General features: G+C 42.9%; 1 protein-coding gene across 1 annotated transcript in view; it reads right to left on the bottom strand.

The window, feature by feature from the left end:
* Positions 1 to 212, bottom strand: part of LOC130121685 (electrogenic sodium bicarbonate cotransporter 4-like) — a 51,050-nt gene extending 50,838 nt beyond the window's left edge. Inside the window, exon 1 of the mRNA XM_056290538.1 lies at positions 149 to 212. Within this exon, the coding sequence (XP_056146513.1) occupies positions 149 to 212 (64 nt within the window). The remainder of the gene's footprint in view (positions 1 to 148) is intronic.
* Between the last annotated feature and the right edge of the window lie 1,543 nt (positions 213 to 1,755).

Here is a 1,755-nt window from a genome sequence, read left to right as displayed (position 1 = left end):
GAGAGAGAGAGAGAGGGAGATCCTCCTGGTTTTGTGTTGTAAATAAACAAGTCAGCATGTCAGCATCCTGGCCTTCATGGTGTCCTTGCCGCTAGTCTCTAGAAACATGGAGAATGGTTTCTCCACATCTCTGTTGTTGCGTCCTCACCGTCGTAGTCGTCATGGTGCCGGTTGCGTCTACTGATGCCATACTGCCAGTCATGATGGTCCATCCTGAGACAGGGAGGACACAAGGGAGAGGGTCACTAATGACATGGCCACGGGGAGGAAGAGGACGGAAGAGGAGGGGAAAGCTCGCACCCTTTCCTCGTGGCTCCACCAGCCTACTCTCTCTTTCGTCTCATCCACCCTTCATCAGCTGTTTCGGCGTCCCACCAACTGACGGTGTTGTTGCGGTGTAAACACGGGTTTTCCTGCAACGCTGCCCAATTAAGCCTTAATCTAATGCGGTTCGCCGAGATGTTCTTTTGCACAGGATTTGCTGCCGGTCCAGGGCGCCTCCCACACCGTCATGTGAGCACCCTGGCCACGTGGCACCACATGTGCACCGGGCACCTCGAAAGATCGATGAGTGACGAGAGGAAAAGTCGATGGAAAAGCCCGAACAGCCCTGCAGGCGCCCACACGCACACAGCAGCTGCTGCTGCTGCGGGCCGACGACAAGGAATCCCCCTCAGACCTGCTGCTGAAGGGTGGGTGAAAATCCATCCATCCATCCATCCATCCATCCATCCATCCATCCATCCACCCACTCATCCACCCGTCTATCTATCTATCTATCTATCTATCTATCTATCTATCTATCTATCTATCTATCTATCTATCTATCTATCTATCTATCTATCTATCTATCTATCTATCTATCTATCTATCTATCTATCTATCTATCTATCTATCTATCTATCTATCTATCTATCTATCTATCTAACTATCTGTCTGTCTGTCTGTCTGTTTGTCTATCTATCTGTCTGTCTGTCTGTCTGTCTGTCTGTCTGTCTATCTGTCTGTCTGTCTGTCTGTCTGTCTGTCTGTCTGTCTATCTATCTATCTGTCTGTCTGTCTGTCTGTCTGTCTGTCTGTCTATCTGTCTGTCTGTCTGTCTGTCTGTCTGTCTGTCTGTCTGTCTGTCTATCTGTCTGTCTGTCTGTCTGTCTGTCTGTCTGTCTGTCTGTCTGTCTGTCTGTCTGTCTGTCTGTCTGTCTGTCTGTCTGTCTATCTATCTGTCTGTCTGTCTGTCTGTCTGTCTGTCTGTCCATTTGAAGTTTTTGATTGATTTCAACAGCTGTATATGAGAAGGACAATAACAAATGACTAAAAAAGAGAAACTATTTCTCCTGTCGGATCCTTGTAATACATGTTATACACAGTAGTCTAGACATATTGTAATATATGTTATACTCAGTAGTCTAGACATATTGTAATATATGTTATACTCAGTAGTCTAGACATATTGTAATATATGTTATACTCAGTAGTCTAGACATATTGTAATATATGTTATACTCAGTAGTCTAGAGATACAGTAATATATGTTATACTCAGTAGTCTAGACATATTGTAATATATGTTATACACAGTAGTCTAGACATATTGTAATATATGTTATATTCAGTAGTCTAGACATATTGTAATATATGTTATATTCAGTAGTCTAGACATATTGTAATATATGTTATACTCAGTAGTCTAGACATATTGTAATATATGTTATATTCAGTAGTCTAGAGATACAGTAATATATGTTATACACAGTAG

The sequence above is a fragment of the Lampris incognitus genome, chromosome 12 (assembly GCF_029633865.1).
Source record: "Lampris incognitus isolate fLamInc1 chromosome 12, fLamInc1.hap2, whole genome shotgun sequence".
Taxonomy (NCBI): Eukaryota; Metazoa; Chordata; class Actinopteri; order Lampriformes; family Lampridae; genus Lampris; species Lampris incognitus.
The sequence above is the reverse complement of the archived record's forward strand: the minus strand, read 5'-3'. Positions and strand labels throughout refer to the sequence as shown.